This window comes from Propithecus coquereli, unplaced genomic scaffold (genome assembly GCF_000956105.1).
Source record: "Propithecus coquereli isolate 6110/MARCELLA unplaced genomic scaffold, Pcoq_1.0 Scaffold124, whole genome shotgun sequence".
NCBI classification, from domain to species: domain Eukaryota; kingdom Metazoa; phylum Chordata; class Mammalia; order Primates; family Indriidae; genus Propithecus; species Propithecus coquereli.
In genome coordinates, this window is record NW_012136525.1 from 3,113,680 (window position 1) to 3,133,318 (window position 19,639).

Genomic DNA, 19,639 nt, shown 5'->3' on the forward strand with positions numbered 1-19,639 from the left:
TGTCCGTGGAGGGAGCGGTCTGTCGGTGGGAGGCTGGGGCAGAGGCAGGGATCCGCAGCGGTGGGATGGGAAGAGCCCTGCGCTAGGGCAGGCAGCCCACCACCAACACGCCAGCTGACAGAGGTGGCCCCTGGGAACCCAGGTGCTCATTCTTCCCACCCTCCTCCCACACTGGGCAGTCATTTTTATGCACAACTTTATGTAGGGCTCAGGGGTGTCTATGGTACATAAATTTACATAAATTTACAGTTCTTGATCCCCGAAGTCTGGGGCAGGAGGCAGGGTGCCTGGGCCAGGCTTCTTGGTGGGAAATGTGGTCTTTGAGGTAGAGTCTGGGGTGGGGGTGGTGACCAGCACTCCTAGGGGGCGATTTCCTCCGGGAGAAAAGCCGGAGGTCCTCAGCGTTCCTCACACCTCTCTGAAAAGACAGGACACAGGTGTTAGGCAAAGGGCGACAGCAAGGAGGGAGAGACACTGAGGGCCCTCCCCTGCCTGGGCCCTGCTCTGGCATAGCCCTCCTTCTACACCGCCCCCCAGACAGCCTCCCTCGCACCCCGTCCTTCTCCAGTGTCCCTTCGGCACTTACGACGTGGAGAGGGGAGTGTCCAGCTGTACGACGTCGGGCCCCCGCATCCTCTGCAGCTGGGCCCAGGTCAGCTTCCGAGGCCTGCTGTCCCTGGGCTCTGGGGCCCCCTGGATCCTTTGGGTGGCCAGCTCCTCGCGGATCTCTCTGAGCATGTCCTCTCTGAGCATGTCCACCTCCTGGGCCCGCAGCGGGTGTGGGGAGGGGGTGCGGCCTTGTCCCAGGAAGAGAGGCCCCTCATTTTCCTCGTCCCCTGAGGACTCCCAGGGGCTTTCCCCGGCAGAGTCAGTGTGGGCTGGAGAGTGGGGGAGCTGCCCCCGAAGTCGGGCCCGGTGCAGGGTTTCCACCACCACGTTCCCTCCCACCGAGGCCCCATCTTCTTCCTCGGACCAGGCCGGTGGGTCTACCCTGGAAAGACTCCCCCCTCTTCGGATCCCTTCGGGCAGTTCGGGCACACTTCGGCGTTGAGGAGCTTGGGGGTCCGGAGGTTGGGGGCGCAAAGGAACATCTCGGAGGTCCAGGGTGGAGAAGGTGAGGCGAGGGTCCCGCCGAAGGGCCCTCTGGCGTAGACGACTCAGTGGGGAGGGCGACCCCTTGGGGGAGCCTGGGATCAGAGTGCCGTAGCCAGAGTCTGAGGTGTCATCTGGTACAGAGGGAGCGTCTTCATCTGTGTCTTCCGTCACCACCAGGTGGGGGATGATAGCCGAAAACACAGAAGTCCTACGATTAACAGCAAATAGTGTCAGATGCTTCAGGTTCAAGTTCAAGTCCAGGAGTCTCCCTTCCCTGTATCTCCTTCCCATTGCCCTGGGATTGTTGTTCTCATCTGGCTGGCTATGCTGCAAGCTCCTAGAAGAGCTCAGGCTGCCTCTAAGCCATTTTATCCACAGCACCTGGTCCAGGACCTTGTATCCGGTAGCTGGGCAGGCATTTGCTGAGTGGTTCCTGAGCTCCCTTGAGGTCAGCCCCCGTGACAGATTCTTCTTTTCTCCTTAACCATCCTGCTGAGCAGCTGTGTTGTCATGGATGAACAGCTCACACTCTGGGGATCTGGACTAGCTGGATCCTGGCAGCTCTGATACTCTACAAGGCCATACCCCACTTCGCTGTCCAGCCTGCTCCTCAGGGAGGTCACATGTTCCCCGAGGCTGGCCGGCCCTGTAGCCTGTCCCACATACCCCTTCACATGGCTGGTGCCAACCTGCAGCCTGCGTTGCTCTGCGTATTGCCAATTCCTCCCAAAAACCGTAGTGCCATTTCTCAGCCTTTTGTGTTCCTCCTCTCCTCCTCCCTGCCTGCGGGCCCCCTACTTTGGGAGACCGAGTGGTCCGTGTGGGTCTTACCTGCCCTCTGCGCTGCTCTGAGAGCCCTCCGGGGAAGGCGTGGAGGGCCGGGTGCTGGGGCACTCCCTGTCCTGGTCCCGAAAGAGGGCCAGGAGCTCCCTCTTCTGTTGGACGTACTCCTCTGCTTTCAGCTTCTGTAGGGTGACCTGGGGCAGGGACACTTTCATTATTAAGAGCTCTTATTTATTGAGCACTTGCTGTATGCTAGGCACCATGCTAAGTGCTTACATACATTATCTTATTTAATCTTCACAACAACTCTGTGAGGCAGGTATTTTTACCCCTGCTTTACTACTGAGAAATGGAGTCTCTAAGGTTACATAACTGCCCAGGGGTACTTCTTACAGTAAGAAAGTGGGGTGGTGCCAGGATTTGGTGGAGCCAAACTCTAGAGCTGGTGTCAGGGCTGGGTGGGATGAACAGAATGCCCCTTTTCCTACCTATACAGTTCTTCCTGCTCCTCATGCCCCCTTGGCAAACCCTCTATCAGCTCTGCCCCCTCCTTCAGGAAGCCCTCCTGGATTGGTGGTGATGGTGGTGTAAGTGCTCTGGACTCGTACTGGGTCCTCAGGTTGCCCCTTCAAGAGCATCCCTCTCCTACCACCTGGGTCTCTGCCCTGAAGGTGGGAGGAGAGGAAGGTAGGTGGGCAGGAGCAGGCTTTGTCTTGGGCTGAGGACTCTGCTGTCCTTCAGAGGGACAGGATTGCTGTCCCTAGAAGGATGAGGAGAGGACACATTATATCGTCTGTTTTCCTCCCTCAACATCTTCATGCAGGTGCCAGCAGAATAAAATAGTGCCATCTGAGTAGTGCTTTTCAAAGCACCTTCACATGCGTGTGGTCACTGAATACACGCCATTGCCCTGCAGTGTGCAAAGCGTGGATCTTCGCCCGCTTTACAGATGAGAAAAGTAGACTTAGAGCGATAAAGTGACTTGCTCAGGCTCCAACAGGCAGAGAGAAGCAGAGCTGGGACTGGGCCTTGCTCTTTGAGTCCCAGTTCAGCAACCACACCGCTTTTGAAGGGCAGCCCTGCAGGGTAAAGGGTTCCTGAAGGACAATAGCTTGGGGAGGGGAGAGAAGGCTGTGGAACCCGAGGAGAGGAGGTAGGTGGAGGCTTGGCAAGGGGAGGCAGAGGGGGCTGCTGTGGGCAGCACTGTTACCGGTCCTCACTGCTATGGCCGTATCATCGTTAAAGTATTGAAATGCTTCCATGCTGGCCAGGACATGGCTGCTGCCTGGGCCTCCCCACTTCCCGGCCATCCCCCACCCCCACCCAGTAATCTAGCAGCTAGAGGGCTGACACCTGGCACAGCAGAGGACCTCTAGCAGCCCGCCCCTGCACGGCGCTGGATTCTGACTGGCTGGCGCTCAGGCCGTCCTAGTCAGATATGTTTAACCTCTGCCCAGCTTGACGGATACAATCCAGCAACTGCTGGCACCTGACTTTCCCAGAAACACTGGGGCAGCCGGGTCAGGACAGCAGACGTGCTGGGGAAGTGCGCGGACAGGGATAGGAAGATGACATCAGTTCTCCCTCCCAGGCTCTCCAGTCACTCATCTTGGGAGTGGTGGTAGCACGAGGGTCCTCAGCAGCCTCAGAAGATGTGGTCTGTTGGCTGGAGCAGGGGGTGGAGCTGGGGGCAGGAAACCAGCAGGCCAGGGCCAGGCCCCGACTCCCCTTCCCTAGGCTGCATCTCCCAGCTCAGTGTGGAGCAAGAAAGGGGGGTGAGCAGCTGGAGTGGCCTGCTCGTCCTGCCGACGTGCCCTGCCCTGTTGCCCCCCAGGGCCCAAGTGCAGCCCCGTGTTTGGGATGCCCAGGACGGAGCTAGTGTGCGGAAGAAAAGAACGGGAAGGCTGGGGGCTTTCTGTGAGGACCAGCAGTGCCAGCATCTCCACTAAACTTGTCACATGCCACCCTACCCGGGAAGGGGCGGGGAGGTTGGGGGAGCCTTGTGCTCTGGGGGCCTGTTTGAAGTGCCCCCAGCCACCCCAGAGCCTCTCCAGCAACCCTGGGGAATCTTCTCAGCTCAGATGGGTAAGACGAGAGAGGCACATGGGGGAGGACGCCAGAAAAGGAAGAGGAAATTGGTGCCTGAGCTGGAACGCGATCCCCCCTTGAAGCTGGGAAGAGGAAGGGAGGCAGGATCCTTCTTCCTTTGTTTGGTGACAAGGAAATGCCTCCTCTCCCTCCTGCCCTTGGGGCAGTGCCCAGAGTCACTCGCTCTCCCCGAAGAGCTCCCCAGTGCTGAACTAAAACTGATCTCTAGAAGGTGCCCCCTGAGTTCCTGAGCGACAGACCCTATGCCCTTCCCCAGTCAGCCTTGGGCCCTGCCCAGGAACCATCGGCCACTCAGTCCAATGATGACAAGGTCGAACATTTGTGGGGTGTCCATGAAGTGCTGAGCGTTGTGCCAAGCCGTTCACCAACACTATCCTCCCGTCTGTGTGGCATGGCAGTTACCCTCAGCACTGAAATTCCCCGGACAAGGCCAGATTCAAAGAAGGGAAGTAACCCCGCCGGGAACGCGGATTACACGGGCCACAGCCCCGCGGCTCAGACCCTGGCTCTTACTCTGGGCTGTCCGAAGAAGACTCGCCTGCTTTAATGTCTTGGCTTCTGTCTCTGACAGCTCTTTCTGTTCCCATCAGTGGTTCCTTTTCCTCTTCCCAGCCCACCCACGTGGGCGTTCCCCAAGATTCAGTCTCTTCCCCCTAGAGAAGCTCATTTTCTCTGAAAGAGCAACCCATGGCAGCTAGACCCACCAGAAACAAATCTACAGGGCAGCATTTCTGCAAGGGGAGAAAACAGTGGTCTGACCCTGGGGATTGCTCTATGGAGGGGCCCAGTGGATATGACTGACGGCTCTACAGAGAAGATCCCCTAAGCATGTGGTACGAGACAATGGCAGGAAAACTAATTGCAAAGTTGCAGGCCTCTTTGTTTTACTGGCTGGGGAGCCTCCATGTACATCTTGGTTATAGATTTCTTTAGACCTTTCCTGTTCACCTGGGGCTGGGCGGGTTGTGCTAAATTATTTTGCATAGGCAATTTTTAGTGGCCGCTGGGGGTTCTAAAGGGAGAAGGTGAAGTGGGGGTTTGTCGTGGGAATCTAAGGGAGAGGAGAAAGTTCTGAGGGTGCCTGCCAGTAATGGGCTCTAGGAACACTGATGCTACTAGCTTCCGCTTTTGTCCTCGAGCCCCGGCCTTCAGGAAATTCGATGAATCACGAGGATGGTGTTAGTTGACAGTCAGTCGAGGCTGGGGAAAGTGTGTTCAGACTTGGGCAGGGGTGGTGGAGAGAGGCCTCTGCCATGCAGAGAGGGGATCAGGAACTGAGCCGGGAGCAGTGCTCAGGCCAGATGGGACCACCCTCTCCACAAAACCCACAGGCCTCCCCTGCTCGCCCCCTACCTTTGGCTTCCTGGGGACTGTCACCATCCTGCTTAGGTATTCAAGGAAGCTGAAGCCCTGCAGGGCTGGAAGACACAAGACCTTGAGGTTCCGGCTTCCATCCTTACTTCTCACCTGAACTGCAGGCCTGTTTCCATAGTTCCCAAAGCCGCTAAGACATCTCCACTTGCCTGTCTCCTGCTGCCTCAATTTCCCAGTGCTTCTGTTTAAAATGAAATATTCCTACCCCGGTCCCACCCTTCCCAGGAAGTAGTGACTAAACCAACAGGTTTCCTTTTCTGTCAGGGGTCCCCTTGGCGATGCAGACTTCCACCCAGAGACTTCAGGAGGCCACTCATCCCCTCCGTCCTCCCGCCGCTGAGCCCCTGAGCACGTGCGAGCGCTGGCTCGGGCTGTGTGCCTGGTCGGGATGGTTTCTTAGAGTCTCCCCTATGGGGCAGGGGATGGTTTCTTAGAGTCTCCCCTATGGGGCAGGCGCTGTTATTGTTTGTATCTGCTTTGCAGCCGGAGAAACTGAAGCTGAGGGAGGCCGCATAATGTACCCAAGGTCACACAGCCAGCACCTGGTGGGACTGGCGTCTAAACTCAGATTTTTCTTTTTTTTTTTTTGAGACAGAGTCTCACTCTCTTGCCTGGGCTAGAGTGCCGTGGCGTCATCCTAGCTCACAGCAACTTCAAACTCCTGGGCTCAAGCGATCTTCCTGCCTCAGCCTCCCGAGTAGCTGGGACTACAGGCATGCGCCACTATGCCCGGCTAATTTTTTCTATATATTTTTAGTTGTCCAATTAATTTCTTTCTAATTTTAGTAGAGACGGGGTCTCGCTCTTGCTCAGGCTGGTCTTGAACTCCTGAGCTCAAAGAATCCGCCCGCCTCGGCCTCCCAGAGTGCTAGGATTACAGGCATGAGCCACCGCGCCCGGCCTAAACTCAGATTTTTCTGAATTCAGTGTAGGCTCTAACCGCAGTCTCACCCCCATCTCTTCCCTCTCCTTTATTTCTTCTTTCCCCCCTCTTTTTTTTTTGGATGTCTCCCTAAGGTACCAAACCTTCAATGTTTCACACAGAAACTAGTACAACAAGCTGCCACCAATCTCTCCCTCCTCCAGCCCACCTATGCACGGCTACCAGATTCCCTGAAAACCCAGTTCAAGACAAAATACGCTGATTTCACCGTGTCATTCCCTGCTCAAGCGTTCACGGCGACTCTCTCTTGTCCGCCTTATTCAACATGTAGGCCACGCGCCACTGCAGCTCTGAGGTCCTATGGGACCTGGCCTCTCCCCACTTGAGCACACAGACCCTGTGCTCCGGACTCACACAGATGTGGTCACTGTCCCCAGAATAAATCCAGCCCAACTGTGCCTCTGATTCCTCTGCTCTTGGTCCTTCCCATCCTTAAAAGTCCAGTTCAAATCTTCACCCTTCGTAGGCCATGCTGCTCCTGTAGTGGCCTGCACAGTGGCCCGCAAAAAGATATGTCCAACTCCTAACCCCTGGAACCTGTCAATGTGACCTTATTTGGAAAAAAAGGGTCTTTGTAGATGGGCAAAAATCCTGAGTTAAGGATCTCAAGATGAGGTCTTCCTGGATTTAGGGTGGGCTCTAAGTCTAATACTGGTGTCTTCATAAGAGAAAGGAGAAGGAGATTTGGACACAGAGACACAGAGAGGAAGGCCATGTGGAGACAGAGGCAGAGATTGGAGTTTTGCTACCACATGCCAAGGAACAGCTGGAGCCACCAGAAGCTGGCAGAGGCAAGGAAGGACCCTCCCCAGAGCCTGGGAGGAAGCTCGGCTCTGCCAACACCTTGATTTCGAACTTCCAGCCTCCAGAACTTCAAGAGAATTCATTTCTATTGTGTTTTAAGCCAACAAGTGTGTGGTATCCGATACAGCTCCATTTGGCTCTCTCTTCTTTTGAACTCCTCCTGCCTTTATCACATAGATCTGCCCATGTCATTGCCCTGCCTAACGCCTCCAGTGACTCGGTCATCTGTAGGACAAAGTTCACATTCTTCAGCGTGGTGTCCCGAGGTGGGCATGATTTGGTGGTACCTACCTGCCAGCCTCTCTCCTGCTGCATCTGCCCTTGTACTTTATGCCCTAGTGATACGGAACTGCCATGTGGCGGTTCTGTCAACACGCACAACTGTTTCACATTTCTGGCCTTTGCACGTTCTGCTCCTCCATGGGGAATGTCCTTCCCTCCCGCTCTTGTCCCCCTGACATACTTGCAAGTATCCCCCAAATGGTGCTCAGACATCAGCTCCTGTGCGGCGGCTTCTATCTCCCTCCCGAGGGCACGCCTGATGGTCCAGTGCAAACCTGAATCCACGGAGCCTCTCTCTCCCCGTCCCCTCCCCCCGGTGCTCTGTCCCTGCACTGCAGGGGCCCTGCCCATCCCTCCCCATGCCGGCCTTCCCATACCTGGGCCTGCTGGGTCTTATCCAGCCACCGGGCACGGTCTGTAGAGCTGGGACAGTGCACGATGAGGGCACTAGACACGCACTGGAATTCAGTGAGGTGGATCACCAGGAAGCTGTCTGAGTGGAGGAGAAGGTCTGCTTCAAGGGCTGGGCCTTATTTGATCCCCATCCCGACCCCTCCTTCCCCTCGCCAAGAGGCAGGGAGAAGGAGAAGGCTCTCCCCGGGGAGCGACCTACGAGGGTCACGCAGGGGTCGGAATACAAGCTTCTCCAGCATCAGAGGGGGCCGGATGACCTTGGCCTTGTCTGCCTTGCGCTGGGGCTTAGTCACCAGCAGCATGTCAGAGAAGAGGAACAGGTACACGTCCAGCTGCAGGGGGAGGCAATGGGAGAAAGAGATGGGGTCGGCTGGGGCCGGCGGAAGGGCTGGTTGGGCTCGTGCAGGCGGGGGCATGCGCAGAGCTGGGGCTCTAGGCGGGAAGGGTGTCCGTTTGGTGCTCTCTTGCTTTGCAGGCCGGGGAGGTGGCTGGCTCAGGGCCATACGAGCAGCCAGAGCTCAGCCAGAACCACCTGCCCTTCCCAACACACGCGCAGCACTCCTCTGCCGTTTCCAGTGTTTCTGATGCCCCTGTGTCCCCCTCCCCCCTCTTCAGTTCGGCTCCCACCTCCTGCACTGTGCCCACGGCGCCTCACCTTCCCTTCCCGGCCCTCCTTCACTCGCACGGGTCCCTCCAGCAGCAGCTGTCTGGTGTGCTCAGGGGCAACCCCCAGCATGGGGGACGTCAGGTCCAGGGTGGAGAATGGACGCAGGTTCTGAGGGACACAGGTAGGGGAGGGGACAGACAGGGTGCCGGCAGGCTGTCTCTACATCCCAGCCAAGGGTGGCTCTGTGTTCTGCCACCAGCGCCACCTTTCTCTCTCCGTCCTCCCCCAGGGGCTGAGCAAGCATCCCAGTGCCTCCTTTTTGCTCTTCCGACCTCTGTCCCTTAGACCCTCACCGCCAGGAAGGAATGATGGATGCATCCCTTCTGTGGCACCCCCGCACAGAGTCTTCCGGCCTCTGCCCCCCATCCCCCAGGCCTCCCTTTCACCCGCATTCCCAGCCCCTTACTTCTTCTGAGCCCCTTCCCTCTGCCCCCTCTCACCTTCTCCACCTCCTCACTTGGCGGCTCCAGCACCTCGTAGGGCCCGATGCGCTGGGCCGCAGCCACCAAGCTCTCCTGCTCCTCGCCCTGGCGGACCTGCCCGTTGATGTGTCGCAGGAACGACTCCACAGCTGCAATCTAGGTGGGGGGTTGGGAGTGAAGGAGGAGGGACAGCTCAGCATCCTTCCCAACCAACGACAACCACAGCAGGCCGACCCGGTCAGGGCCACACTCCCACACACAGGGATCAGTGCCCACTCACCAGCCCCCAAGTCCCCAGGGTCCTGGCCCTGCCGGGGCACCTACCATGGCATTCAGGGCCTCTTGGGCTTGTGTCCCTGGGCTCCTCTTGAGCACGGCCTGGAGCAGCAGTGGGTACTTGGTGACGCGCTGGTGGGGCTTGATGAGCAAGTCCCCGAGCATCTGCCTCCCCGAGCTCTTGTGCTTCTCACACCACTGCCGGGAGGCGAGCGGGGCTCAGGCATCTGCTGGCCCACCTGCCCTACCTGGTGATGAACCCGGCCCAGCGGAGATTGGGATGACCTGGCTGGCCAAGACGCACCCGCCCCTCCCCGGCACCCCCCTCCCACCTGCACGAAGGCGTGGAAGAGAGGGTTACTGTCTTGCTGCTCCCGGGCGTAAGCCATCGTCTGCTTCACTCGCAGGCAGTACTGGACGTAGGGCTGGAACCGCTGACCAAACTGGAGGGACAGATACGGGGCGCGGGGAGCAGGCAGGGGAGGAAGGTCATTAATACGGGCTCCGGCTGCAGACCATGGGAGCAGGGCAGCAGAGCCTCGCACAGGCCTTAGCCCAGCTCCTGCCAGGCCCTACCTCCCTGATGGCCCTCACAGCTGGCTCTCCCTCGGCATTCCAGGGAGGAGCCTGAGGTTCCGAGACAGACCCACGGCTGCCCTCTGAGCTCCCTCTGGCCACTGTGCTGCTGCTCTGGCTAACTCTCCCACCATCAATAATTCAGCCAGACCGTCTTCAGGACGCTGCAGATCCCATTTCACCCCAGGCGCGGGGTGGTGACCTGAGGGTTTGCCCAGAGGACCTGCTCCTGTGGAAGGGCTTACAGGAGACCGTCCCCCACCTCTCCACCCACTGCCACATTTTCCTGCAGGGCTCACGCTTGCCTGGCCGGGTAAAATTGTGGAAGCAAGTCTGACCCTCTGCTCTCTTGCTTTCTCCTAGCTCTCTTCTCCACTCTGGATGCCCCCTGCGGCCTTTTGCACCCACCTCCCAAGTCATCCCAAGGGTCCTAAGGGTCCCCTCACTTAGGCCCCATTCTTGCACCCAGCTGTTTGTTGATAGAGCTCTAAGAATTAAGCTTTTACAGTTGATACGTGCTTAGATGTAGCCCTTCCCTGAGACAGCTCACTTCCACTTGTAATGGCCTCCAGAAGCCCACAGGACCTTTGACGCAGAGGCCAAACTTGTGGGACAGAGGGCAGGAGGTGAGGTGATATTTGGGGTAAGGGATACGCCCTGCAGGCCCAGCCAATCACACAAGGATTCAAGTCCTGTGGGCACGCCCTACAGACAGGACCCCTCTGGGTCTCCCAGTCCTGCCCCATTCGATGTGGCCTGCCCCAGGCCTCACCGTAAGGAAGCCGCTTTGCAGGCTGAGGGGGTCCAGAGGCTGGCCTGAGGCACGCGTCTCCTCCAGGGCGGGCCCCAGCACCTCCTCCCAAAAGCTCCGATGGGCTCGGATCAGGCTGGGGACATTTCCAAACAGGGTCTCAGCTGACACCTGGAGGAGGGAGCAGAATTTAGCAACATACCTTCGGCAGGCCCGTCTGGTAGCACCGGCTGTGGGAGGGCGGGGTCGGGGCTCCGGCCTTCCCTCCACCTCTGTGGCCTCAAAAGGCCAAGTACTGGGAGATGGGGGGACCTGCGGCCTGCTCAGGGTCTAGAGCAGAAGGGGAGCAGCGTGGGCAGGAGCACTTAGGAAATGGGGCAGCCTGGAGGGCTCTCTGTGCTGCCCCCACCCTTACCCCCAGGCTCCCCTCCCCAGCTCCCACTCACGTCCATCAGCAGTCCCACTCGCTGCAGGTTCAGCAAGCCAGCAGCTAGGAGCTAGATGCAGGGAGAGGGGTGAGGGTCTCAGTGCCTGACCGCCCTCCTCCTGGGACCCCAGCCTAGCCCTTTAGCGCCACTCCCCACCTCCTACCAACTTCAGTGCTGCCGACCCCTCTCCCCAGATCCTGGGCAGGTCACGAGATCAGGAGATCTCTTGGTGTCCTGCCCCTCTGGTCTGGGAGATTGGGGGTAATGCACCGGAGATGGGCGAATGGCTGCGGACGGGGCCAGGGCAGGGCTGAGGGAGGCTCACATCGGTCATGATCTTGAGCTTTCTCACGAAGATCAGCTCGGTGGTCAGCAGCTCCCACAGTGCTTCCTGCTGGTGGCAAAGCTCCCGGCTCATCTCCTGTGGTGGGGACAGTGCTGCTTCAGCAGGCATCGCTGATCAGAATGGCAGGTACCATTTATTAAGTGCTACTGGATCCATGTCACAGGTTCTAGGTACTATGTACGTGACCTCTCGGTCCTCAAACCACCCCTCCAGTGTATAGATGGTGTTAGCCCCATTTTACGTATGAGGCAACTGAGGCTCACAGAGTTGGCTGTCTTGGCCAAGATCTCACCAGTAAGTGGCAGAACTAGGATCTGAACCAAGATCAAGGTGTCTCCAAATGCTTTTCCCCATGACCCGACCTCCCGAGGCCTTTCCCTCCTCCTCGGCAGAAAGTGTGTCTGCATGTCTGTAGTGCCATGGGGACAGACACTGCTTCAGGCCCACCTTGTGCCCAGGCACCAGCTCCCTCCAGGACTTCTCGATAGCCAGGCCGCTGTCACCGCCCTCTCCTATTTCCCAGCGCCGCCGGTCCTCAGGGGGCAGGCGGGGCATCCCAAACATGCTGAACGTGTGCAGCCTCACCTCCAGCTCGTGGGCCTTGGTGACGTCCTATGGGAGCCGAGAAGGGGATCAGTCCTGGCCACTTCCTTGGTACCCAGCCCACAGGGCTCCCGGAGGGCTGTGTGTGTGCATGCATGTGTGTGCACGCGCGTGTGTGTGTGTGTGCGTGGTGGGAGGTGGCAGGCAGCACCGAGTTAGAGTCGGGGCATAGAAGCGTGGGGTCAGGGATCGGCCCCGGCTGCTGGCCAGAATGACACGGCAGAAGGCATTGCTGGATCCTGGTTGGAGAAGCACCTTGGTCTGAAGAAAAGTCCCAGGACACAGGGATCAGACCTGGGCTCCCTGACCAGAAGGATACCTTCCAGGGGTCTCCTGGTTCAGAATGGGGTGGGGGAGGGACAGAATCAGAGCCTTCAGAGGGACCTTCAAGTGGAGATCAGAGCAGGACATAGGGAACCAGTGGTCTCGGGCAATGTTTTGACATTTGCCCACAAAATGGACATTTTCACGAAGCAGCATGGCTTACATTTTACAATTTTTTGATACCAAGTAAGGTGGGCAACAGATATTCCCAACCCCCCTCCATCCCAAATGCAGCTTGAGAGGAGGGGTGAGGCTCACAGCTGGGGTGCAGGATGATGTGGGGCTTGGGGTTGGAGGGAGCATGTCCAGCTCTCACATTACTTGGTAATTTTCAAAAGCTGAGGGTTTAATATTAATAGCTTATCCTTCACATCTTATCAAAATGTCTTGAGTCAAAGTCACTGGGTCCAATGCATGGACCAAGTACACATATATCCCCAAGCGGGTCTCTGGACAGAGCCGTGCCTGACTTCTTGGAGGGGCTGCAGGCAAAAGCCTCCTCGACCCTGCCCCAGCCCCTGCAGTTTACTGGGCCTGGGTGCATGGGGGTGGGAGGAGAGAGAGCCCCTTACCTTGAGTTTGGGGGAGTGAGGTGGGCCAACCCCAAAATGGCCTCCATGCCTCTTCTCGGGTTCTGGTTCTCGCAACCTCATGGGAGACAGGCCTCGGGCCTGGCCAGAACCCTTGGCAAAGGGGACATAGTGCTGGCGGTATCGGCGACTGGGATCCTGGGAGGGGAGCAGGGAAAGTTCTGGGGGTTCCTCCCTTTTCCCAGCAGTCCCAGACAGGTAGTGGGGCCCAGGCTTGGCTCTAGACATCAGCCCCCACCCCTATCTATAGTTGGGCTGGCCCCCTCTCCCCTCAAACCAGTGTGGTGTAGGCTGCCCCTGCCCTGGGTAGCGGCTGCTGCCAGGGAAGCCAAGCTGAGTGGGCAGGGGCACGCGGCCTGGCCTGCCCGTGGGCCTGGGGGCAGGAGCGCAGGCACACACATGCCTGAGCTCTGGTGTGTGTATCCCCAGTGTCTCTTGCTCACACTTGTGCTTTCTGTGTCATGGGCTTGCACAGACAACACGTGGGCACACTGCAGTCTGGGTCCCCACAGCTCTCCTTGTCTGTGACCAGCCTTCCGCGCACATGGGGACGAGAGCACACACATGTGCGGCCTCCTCCCTAGGGGCGTGCAGCCTGTGTTCTATCCAGCTGGGAGTGGCTGCCCTTCCGTGTGAGAGGCTGAGGCCACAGAAGTCTCCTCCCAGGGCAGGCCTGGTCACATTCCTTGATTTGCCTGTGGCCCGAATTACCCCACGTACTTCCTAGTTTCCCTTCCCACCCATGGCCTGTGAGAGTCCCCATCTCCAAGGGCCAAATCCTCCTCCAGTGAGGCAGGGGATACCCCCACTCAGAAGCAGAACTGTCCTGAAGGGAAGCCTGGAGGCAGAGGGACAGACGGGAGCCCTGGCTGCCACACCCCTTTCTTTGGTCGGGACTGGAGGAGGGCCAGGCAGGTGGAGCCAGGGGTGGAGCTGAGGCGGGCACCCCACACCCTCCTTCACCTGGGGCGTAGGGACACCCTGAACCTTTGCTCTTCCTCAGTTCTGACTCAGAGGGAGGCAGGTCACAGGGAGCCCTCAAACTCCTGCTGTGTAGAGGCAGGAACCTGGGAGGTGCCAGCTCCAGAGTTTGGTGACCTTACCTGCAGCTCTGTGCCTCAGACCTGTCTAACAGCACCTCCTCTGCAGGCCTGGCTTCTCCTGGCTCTCTGCCTCTCCTGCCCCGGCTGTCTAGGAGCCTGGCCCAGGCACTGCCCTCCTCTCCCCAGCAACCCAGGAAAGAAGAGTAGGATAAGGGACAGCAAAAGGGAGCCTATGAACCTGTAGGGGGACAGAGACTCCAAAGCCTGGGCATCCTCCCTCCTGCCCCACCCGGGTCACCTTCAGGCAGAGCCTGGACTCACCAGCACGGGGACTCCTTGGGGATAGAGACCGACAGCAGTGATCTGGGCACGGGCTCGATGCCCGCCCCCGTAAGTCTTAATGCGGGAGGCCACGAGTCCATGCAGGGGGCCCTCATCTGGAGGACTGAGGGCATGCATCCCTTCTCTCCTGGGTCACCTCCAAAGGGTCATAGCTCCAATGTACAGGAGAGGAGTCCCCTGAGGCCGCGAGAGAGAAGAGAAAGGAATGGGAGGACCAGCCTTGATCAGTGAGTGGCACCAGGCTGGAGACCAAGGGAGGAGGGAAAGAGAGTGGAGCAGGGGAGGAGAGGGCCAAGGGCTTGGTCATTTGTTGGCGGAGGGTTGGGGAGGTGGCCTCATCTATGACTTGGTAGGGTAGAGTAGGTCTAGGCACAGGCCATGTAGAAAGCCCCTTGGAGATCTATCTCCTTCCTCACATGCATGCACATTTGGGATACAAACTCCTACGCTAGCCTCAAAGGATGCTGTTGTTCTAAGAGTAGCTGGGGGCAAGGGTCACAGACAGGTCTCTGGCTTTCTGGATACCGCCAGGTGGAAGGATTCCCCTTCTACCTAGATACATCCCCTTGCCCCCTGTCCACGCGCAGCCTGGGAAGAGCTGCAGGGAGGCAGTGGGTGGGGAGGCGACTGCAGGTGGCTGGAGACAGCCCAGGCAGCTGCCCATTTCTGTACAACCTGCAAGCTAAGAATGGTCTTTACATATTGAAATAGTTGAAACAAACCAAAGAAAACAGTATTTCGGGACAAGTGAAAATTATATGATATTCAAATTCAGTGTTCACAAATGCAGTTTTATTGGAGTACAGCTTTGCTTATTTACTAATTGTCTATGTCTGCCTTCCTGCTGGTTGTGACACATGCACAGGCCACAAAGTCCATACTATTTACTGTCTGGCCCTTTACTGAAAAGTTTGCTCACCCCTTAGCTGGCTCCTCCTGGCCACAGACAAGGAGGTGACTGGGGACAGATATCAGGCCACTGGCCTTTACAGGTCAGCCAAGTGGAGGAAGAGTCTCTCCCAGCCTCGGAGAATACCACCATGGAGCCGGAGCCAGGCCCGGGCTCCATCCCTCGCCCCTAAACCCTGAGGGAGGACCCACCTGCTGAGTGGGCAGGGTCTGGAGAGGACAGGGGAGGTGGGTTCAAGAACACTGTGCAGGTGCTTGTCCCCCGACCAGGGGGGCTGAGGCCCCTGCTCAGCCCTCCCCTTACTTTCTCTCTGATTTATGAGCAGAGGAGGAAAACGTTCATTGTCTCCCCTGCCCCTCCCAACAATCCTCCCTGTGAGGGCTCTGTCTCCCTCTTGATCCCCCACCCAGGGTCCCTTCTCAGCTCGGGCCCAGCTTCCCTTCCTCCCTCCAGTCGGACTCGAGGCCTTCCCCCGCCCCCGCCCCAGTTCCCAGGCCCCGTGTCCCCTGCCCGCCCCGCCCCCGTCAGCCCGGCCCTCCCGCCGCTCACCTCCCGCAGGTGTCCCGGCGCCCGCCGCCCGCGCTGCCGCCCCCCGCCCGCGGGGCTCTCTGTCGCCGTCGGCTGCCCCGGCGATGCCGGCCGCGCTGCCCAGCCTGGGACTGGGACGCAGCGGCCCGCGGGACCGGGCAGCGCTGGGCCGGGCGGGGAGGGACGGTGGCGGGAGGGGGCGGGGACGCGGGCGGCACCGCCCCCAGCCGTGCGCGCCGCGGGCCGCTCAGTGGGGCCCTGGGGACATAGGAACCCCTGCCCCATGCAGCCGCCACCCCTGACAAGGACTGCTCACTTCGCAGTGCCCTCCTCCCCTTTCCCTCCGCACTTGAACCAACCACCCACCCGGCCGGCGCCGCGGGGCTGGGACCGCGCGCCACCCGCGCCCTGCGCTCGGCCAGACCCCGCGAGGCGCCAGGGTAATGAGCGGCAGCGAGAGGCGGCGCCGGCCGCAGGGGGCGGCGAGGGCGATGACCCAGTGACTTGTGGCGGGTGCCCACCTCCCTTTCGGAGCGCAGCGAATGACCAGCTGTCCCGGTGTGCCAGCGGGAGGGGCGTGCGCCGGGGACCGCGCAGAGCGCGCTGCCCTGGCTGCGGAGTACAAAGGGTGACCCTTATCTCTTAGCGGGCCCCGCTTGCCGGCCATGGCAGCGCGTGGAGGCTGTCTCTGGACTTTGCCTTCGCTCCAGGGATGAGGCCAGGTGCCAGGCTGAGGCCGAGCCGACTCTCCTCCCATTGCCTGTGACGGAGGTGGGAGGAGAGGGGTATCAGATGGGGACACCTTCCCGCTTCACTGCCGGGTGGGCTCCACAGGGGCCACCCAGCACCCACAGTGGCTGCTACAATAGAAACTGCAGAAGGAAGGGCACTTGCTGGGCATTCCACGAAAGGACCACATTTCCAAATCTCCAAATTATGCCACTCGGTCTGACAGAAGTGCTGGGTGTTTGAAATCAGAAGTGTCCTACGGATGTGTGATCGTTATAATCACCAAGCCCAAGGCCCTGCAGTGGGGATGGGGCAGGTCCAAGGCCCCCACCTCTCCATCCTGCCTGTGGTCTCGTTCCTGCCAATGGCGTCTCCGTGGGTGACTGATACAACTCCTTACAGCTGTAGCGCATCCCGGAATTCATGAACCATTTTCAGAAGCAGACTCTTCCTGGGGTCCCCAGGGAAAAGAGTCTCCATTCCCCTCTCCTGCCTAGCATATTAAACACATAAATGGTCAGTGTGACTCTGATGACTGTTCAGTTTGGGAGAGGAATTTTTATCACTGGGTGCTTTCTAATTGTGCATTCCCCGTCCCCATCCTCAAACTTGCCCTCAGTGTTCCCTTTTCCTGAGCTTGCTTTGTGTGATTGCTTTGTTGGTTTAGAAGAGTCCCGTGTACCTCTGTTCCTGAATCACCCTGCCTCCTGCATCCTGCCTCCCAGTTGGCGGTGGGACCAGTTTTAAGGGTAGAAGTCTGGTGGGACAGGAACTGCAGTGGCAAGAAACCAGTGTGTGCCTTGTCCTAGCCCTTGCTCTTCTCCTTCACAGTGTGCGTGTATGCATGTTGTGAGAGCTAGACAGACAGACGGACGGACAGAGAGATCCAGGATGACAAGAATAGCCATAAGGGAAAGAGAGTTAATAAACAGGGAGATGGTGATTACTGGCAGTATTAAATGACACCCCAGAGACAGCTGGTGCCAAGGGCCCCTAGCTTCTCCTCCCAGTGTGTCCCAGAAGGAGGTGGAAGGAGTAAGAGGGAAATTGAAATTCAGAGAGCACCAAGGACAAGCTTGGACTTACAGTGCTCTGGGGTGAGCCGGCTAGACTGGACCAGGGGACCCGGGAGAATTAACCCTTTCACTTCCCTCAAGGCTGAGGTCCAATCTCCGCCTGCCACTGCCCGAGGGCCTGTCTTCAGGAGAGGTTCCCAGGGAGTCTAGAAACCAGAGGTGTGGCTGGGCATAGGTGTGTGGGCTGGGAGGCGGGACTCCCATGTTTTTTGTTTGTTCTACTCTGGCCTTGTCTGATCATCACTGTCACAACCTCTGCTTTGCACAACCCCTGCTGTGCTTCGGAGAGCAGACTACTCCCCCCCCACCCCCGCAGGCTCAGGGAGCTGAATGAAGTCTGAAGAGTTGGGAAGCTGGAGGCTTGCCGGCTACTGAGTGGGGCCGTGGACATCTGTATATTTGTCTTTCTTCCTGGTTGCCCTAGACCTTCCTCACATCTCTAGCTGGAGTCATATCACTCCTCTGTGCCTCAGTTTCTCCCCCAGTGTAGATACTCCTTGTCAGGCCCCCAGCTTGACCCCAGAGCTGATGAGAAGGTATCTGTCTGTCCAGTGGCGTATCGAACGCTTCTGTCGGAGAGCAGCCTGAGGGTAGCTTTCTGCGGTTGGGTGAGGGCAGGAAGTTCAGGGAGACTCCCTGGAGCCCTGAGCTCTGCCCAGCCTGTACTCAGGGCCAGGGTGGGGACCATCTGGGCTAAGGAGGTGCTGGCAGGCACTAGCAGTCGGAGGCAGCTGGTGGGGGCTTGTGTCCTCCCTGCCCAGAGTGGGGGAGAAACTGAGGGCTTGAGCTGGGAGGTGCCAGGTCATGTGAGGCAGATAAACACCAGGAGGCCAGGCCACCAGGCACAGCTGCCAGTGCCCTAGACCAGGACTGGTGACCCTCTTTCCTCCTCCCTCCCTCTCTTCCTTCCACATTTATTGGCAGTGTTTACTCGTGCAAGGTACTAGGAAAATAGGGATGAATAAGAGATATTTTCTAGTCTGGGCAACATAGCAAGACCCCATCTCTACAAAAATAAAAATTTTAAAAATTACTAATGGTGTACAATGTACTCTATTTGGATGATGGGTACACTAAAAGCCCAGACTTCACCGCCGTACAATGTATACATGTAATTCAACTGTACCACCTAAATCAGTGAAAATAAAAAAAAAAGAAACAAATTAGCCAGCTGTGATGGCTCGGGAGGCCGAGTCAGGAGTTTGAGGCTGCTTTGAGCTATGATTGCATCGAAGCACTCCAGCCGGGGCAACACAGGGAGACCCTGTCTCTAAAAAAAAAAAAAATAAAAAGAAATTGAGGAAAGGCAGGCTTTCCCAAAGGCCTCCTGAGAGTCTGCCCTGATGGCTCCCTGGGGACATCCCACCCTCCAAGTAGATGATCTCTGGGTCCTGGCTTAGGAGGACAAACCCTCTTCCTGGACTTGGAACACCTCCACAATTTGACCCCAATTATACTTCCCACCTTTCACCTGCTGATCACTTCCCTCCCTGCTTCTGCCTGCCCTGGCCACTGTGTTTCTTTGAAAGGCACCACCCTTAATCTGCCTGATCTTATTGGTCTCTGCATAACACTGGCCCATGAGGGCAGGGACCAGCCCCTACTAGCACAGGCCTGGCACAGGACTGGTATCAGTGTTTGGGAATTGACCGTGAGAGGACCCAGACAGAATCGACTTGTAGGGAGACTCATCTACACTGTCCCCTCCTTCCCTGCCCAAAGGAACCGCCTTTGTTTTTTAGATACCTGGAATTTTCCCATAACTTCAGTTTGACATGCCTGGTTCATTACTGTAGCTTCAGCATTTCCTTTATGCTCCTTCTAAAGGTTCCTGACCCCTTAAGGTTTACCTTGCAGGCCGATTCTGACAGGTAGCTAGTGGCTTCCTAGAGCATGATGTTAAGAAGGATTCCGTGGGGGGTGGTGGCTCAGGGGAAAGAATGCTGTGACGGCTTAGCAGTGTCTGTCTTGGGGAGGGGAGGGCTGCTTCTGCCTTAGCGTGAGGATGTTAGTTTATGAGTTTACACTGAGCAGAGACCGGGGCACTGAGAGCGTGGGGCCTTTGCCTCCGGTGGAAGCTGATGAAAGCAAAGTGAGGAGAGGAGAGCTGGGGGCTCCAAAGGCAGATTTACCTTCTTGGGGTCTCCTGGGGCACAGCTTGGAGTCAGGTGTCCAGACGTCCAGCTCTGTGCTGTGACCACGCCCCCTCCTGCTCTGACAGGCA

The 19,639-nt window shown here is 58.1% G+C and overlaps 1 protein-coding gene across 1 annotated transcript; it reads right to left on the minus strand.

The window, feature by feature from the left end:
• Positions 1 to 213: 213 nt before the first annotated feature.
• PLEKHG6 (pleckstrin homology domain containing, family G (with RhoGef domain) member 6) lies at positions 214 to 14,356 on the minus strand. The gene is made up of 15 exons (XM_012637883.1): positions 14,152 to 14,356; positions 12,770 to 12,925; positions 11,718 to 11,882; positions 11,250 to 11,345; positions 10,943 to 10,993; positions 10,518 to 10,667; positions 9,502 to 9,612; positions 9,218 to 9,367; positions 8,912 to 9,049; positions 8,460 to 8,579; positions 8,004 to 8,136; positions 7,768 to 7,883; positions 1,927 to 2,072; positions 587 to 1,303; positions 214 to 418 (listed from the first exon to the last, which is right to left on the minus strand). Exons 1-15 carry the CDS (start codon positions 14,287 to 14,289, stop codon positions 409 to 411), a joined length of 2,397 nt encoding a protein of 798 aa, XP_012493337.1. The 5' UTR covers positions 14,290 to 14,356; the 3' UTR covers positions 214 to 408.
• Positions 14,357 to 19,639: the final 5,283 nt, after the last annotated feature.

Coding starts and splice junctions, on each gene's coding strand:
- PLEKHG6 (XM_012637883.1), bottom strand. CDS start 14,289: ATGCATGCCCTCAGTCCTCCAGATGAGGGCCCCCTGCATGGACTCGTG. Junction 9,613..10,517: donor TGCAAAGCGGCTTCCTTACG/GTGAGGCCTGGG, acceptor CTGTCCCTCCAG/TTTGGTCAGCGGTTCCAGCC. Junction 8,137..8,459: donor AGGAGGGCCGGGAAGGGAAG/GTGAGGCGCCGT, acceptor CTCCCCCTGCAG/CTGGACGTGTACCTGTTCCT.